This window comes from Phaethon lepturus, unplaced genomic scaffold (genome assembly GCF_000687285.1).
Source record: "Phaethon lepturus isolate BGI_N335 unplaced genomic scaffold, ASM68728v1 scaffold31594, whole genome shotgun sequence".
Lineage (NCBI taxonomy): Eukaryota > Metazoa > Chordata > Aves > Phaethontiformes > Phaethontidae > Phaethon > Phaethon lepturus.
Window position 1 is genome coordinate 360 of NW_010534521.1, and position 3,530 is coordinate 3,889.

At 57.8% G+C, this 3,530-nt stretch overlaps 1 protein-coding gene across 1 annotated transcript; it reads left to right on the plus strand.

The window, feature by feature from the left end:
- Window positions 1-450: 450 nt before the first annotated feature.
- On the plus strand, window positions 451-2,210 carry LOC104616226 (zinc finger protein 135-like; the record flags this gene model as incomplete). Its single annotated transcript, XM_010285561.1, has 2 exons — window positions 451-1,029; window positions 1,510-2,210. Coding segments are annotated over 2 exons (1,280 nt in total), but the record flags the coding sequence as incomplete, so codon positions are not given.
- Between the last annotated feature and the right edge of the window lie 1,320 nt (window positions 2,211-3,530).

A 3,530-nucleotide genomic window follows, 5' to 3' on the forward strand; every position in this document is an offset into this window, starting at 1 on the left:
CGCTGGGAGGGGGGTGATGAGGAGAGGATGAGGGGCAGGGAGGAGAAAAAGTGGGGGACCAGACAAAGAAAGGGTGTAAGAGGGGCTGGCGGCGTAGTGCGAGGTCTACGCGTTGGTCGTCGCCGTTGGTCCTGTCTTCGTTAGTCAACCTTTTGCTTAACTGTTTTTGAAGCCGGTGCTAGCTACTGGGTGGACTGGTGTGAGTGGGTTTGGGGTTGTCTATAGGACAGACTGGGGTTGTCGGCACCCCCGCTCTGTTGTGTCAGCTACTGGAGTGAGCTGGGATCCCAGTGCAGCTACTGGGGTGGGCGGAGGTCTTGCTGGAAGGGCTTCAGCAGCTGAGGAGCACCCTACTGGGTGGTACTGGGCTGGGCTGGAGCTGCTGGAGGAGGTGGCTGCTCTTAATATCCCTTAACACACATCGCATGATCCCCTTTGGTCCCCCAACAGATGATGGGACAGACAGCGAGAAGAAGAAGGAGTCCCGGCCCATGGAAGAGCAGAAGGTGACGCTGGAAGGACCCAGGGAGGAGCCCCAGAGCCCCAAGGTGGCCATGGACCACGACTCTCCACATCAGCTGGGTGACAAGCCAGGTAGCCAACTACAAAGACGACCCCGAAAATGCTCTTTCAAAGGGACGTACGCTGAAGACCTTCAAGAAGACGCAACCCAACCAAGGAGCAGCTCCAGAGGGAAGGTGTACAAGTGTGTGGACTGCAAGAAGGTCTTCACCTGGGGGAGCAGCCTGACCCGTCACCGACGGATCCACACGGGGGAGAAGCCCTTCAAGTGCCTGGATTGCGGGAAGAGCTTCACGCAGAGCGTGATCCTCCTGCGTCACTGGAGGACACACACCAAGGAGAAGCCCTTTCTCTGCACCACGTGCGGGAAACGCTTCTCCTGGCGCTCGGACCTCATCACCCACCAACGCATCCACACGGGAGAGAGACCGTACGCCTGCTCGCACTGCGAGAAGACCTTCCGGAAGAGGTCTCACCTCATGAGGCATCAGCAAGTCCTCCACGACGGTGAGTCATTGGAGGGGGACTTAGCGTGAGATGTCCCATGCCGTGGGTGGGGATGGCCCGGAGAAGCACGTGGTTGGGCCGTGTTGGGATTCCTGCTCCCAGCGTGGCAGCGGTGCTGGGGTGGGAGATGTCCCTGGGGGTGGATCGTCTCTGTCTGCAGGTTGGGTTGATCTCTCGGTGGGGACAGTCCTGGTCTGAGCAGCAGGTTGGACTGGAGACCTCCAACTAGCGCAGCTGCGCTGGAAGAAACTCCTCCATGCAGGGAGGGTTCATGAGTCACTCTTTGTGATCGCAAAGGGTCTCCAAGAACATTTCCCAGGTTCATTTGTGGGTATGGAGGCCTCTCCACCCACCCTCCACCACTGCAAACCCCCTCCCGCTTCTTCCCAACTTGCGTTACCCCAACAGATACTTGGGTTTCTCCTCCGTCCTTGGTTGTGGAGGACCTGTTGGCGCGATGGCTTTGTCTTTCTCGAGCAGGCACCAAGAGCATCCAACCGGAGCCAGGACAACCACCCCGAGTGCCGGAGGAGAAGTTGGAGAGCAAGAAGGAGCAGACACCGATGAGACAAGGGGGTGGCGTGAAGAAAACCCACGCAGCCACGCGCAAGCCGGTGGCCCGCGCCAAGCAGAAGACCCATAAATGCCCAGAGTGTGGGAAGACCTTCTGCTGGAGAAACAGCCTGCGGCGCCACCAAAGAAACCACACGGGAGAACGACCCTACGAGTGCCCAGATTGCGGGAAGACCTTCAACGACTTCTCCAACCTCGTCTCCCACCATAGGATCCATAAGGGGGAGAGACCGTACGAGTGCCCTGAGTGCGGGGAGTGCTTCACCCAGAACTCGAGCCTTTCCAGGCATCGGAGGACCCACACCGGAGAAAAACCCTTTTCCTGCTCTGATTGCGGGAAATCCTTTACTCAGAAGCAAAAACTCGTCTTGCACCAGCGGATCCACACCGGGGAGATGCCGTACAGCTGCCAGCGATGCCAGAAAGCCTTTCGGAGCAGCACCCACCTCGCCACCCACCAGCAGGTCCACGCGAAGGAGAGCTCCCACGCCTGCCTGGTCTGCGGGAAGACGTTCAGCGTGGGCGCCGAGTGTCTTCTCCATCAGAGGACCCACTTGGAGGAGGCACCGGTGGGCCAAGGAGCTTCTCCGGGGGGTGACGCGCCGTGAAATTAGGAGGTCGTGGCCTCCCTAGGTAGGGATTTCCACCCCTTTGGTCCATCCCATGAGCCTGGTGATCTTGGAGGGGGAAATTCAGGGATGTTTGGGAGATGCTTATGTCCCACCAAGGGGTTTTTTTTTTGGGTGGGATGAGGGGTCGTGTGACCCCCCTCTCTGCTTTTAAACGGGAGTGCCTGCACATAGGTGTAAAAAAGGAGAAGATTTACCGGTAGGCACCTTGGGTACATGGACAACGTGGCTCTTCCTTCACCCCAGCACGTGGGACCATCACGTCCAAGAGCCCCAGCGTCTCCACGGGGACTTGGGGGTCCAGAGATCTTGAAGAAACGCCGCCTTCCTGGCAAAAACAGGGCGCTCCCATGAGTCCAAGGGGATTATAAAGCCTCGTTAGCCAGAGGGGTCGTTAACAAGACCCAAGGTGGAAGAAACTGCTGGACGGCCTTGGCATGATGCTACGGTGGGATGTTGGTTGGCATCTTGCGTCTTGTTCTACAAGCTGTGACCATCGTGTTTTATTCAGTTCGCCCTTAATATGTTTATCTCTCTCCCTGTTCATCACTTGCCTCGTTAAAAGCGTGGCTTGTTAATTATTACCCGATTAACCTGCTCGTTTGACAGGGAAGAGCTCTGGGGGGCGCAGAGGAGATCGGGAGCGGGGGGTGACACCAGGCAGGTGACGCGACTCAACTGGCGCGCGATTCCCGGCCGCATCGCGTCGCGCTCGGAGAGGAGGGGGTCTGGAGACGGGAGCCGGCCGGGCGTCCATCGCCCCAGGGGAGGTGGGGAGTGATGGCCTTTGCATCACTCCTCCTTCTTTTCCTCCTTCTCTTCCTCCTCCTTCTCTTCCTCCTTCTCTTTCTCCTTCTCTTTTTCCTCCTCCTTCCTCTTCCTCCTCTTTCACCCTCTCCTTCTCCTCTTTCTCCTCCTTCTCTTCCTCCTCCTTCTCCTTTCTCTTCCTCCTCCTTCGCCTTCTCCTCTTTCTCCTCATTCTCCTTCTCCTTTCTCCTCCTCCTTCTCCCCTTTCTCTTCTTTCTCCTTCCCCTTTCCCTTCTCCTCCCCTTTCCCTCCTCCTCCTTCTCCTCCTCCTCCTTCTCCTTCTCCTGCTCCTTCTCCTTGCTCCTCCTCCTTCTCCTTTCTCTTCCTCCTCCCTCACCTTCTCCTCCTTCTCTCTCCTCCTTCTCTTCCTCCTCCTTCTCCTTTCTCTTCCTCCTCCTTCGCCTTCTCCTTCTCCCTCTCCTCCTCCTCCTCCTCCTCCTTTCTCCTCCTCCTCCTTCTTTCTCCTCCTTCTCCTCTCTCCTTCTCCTCTTC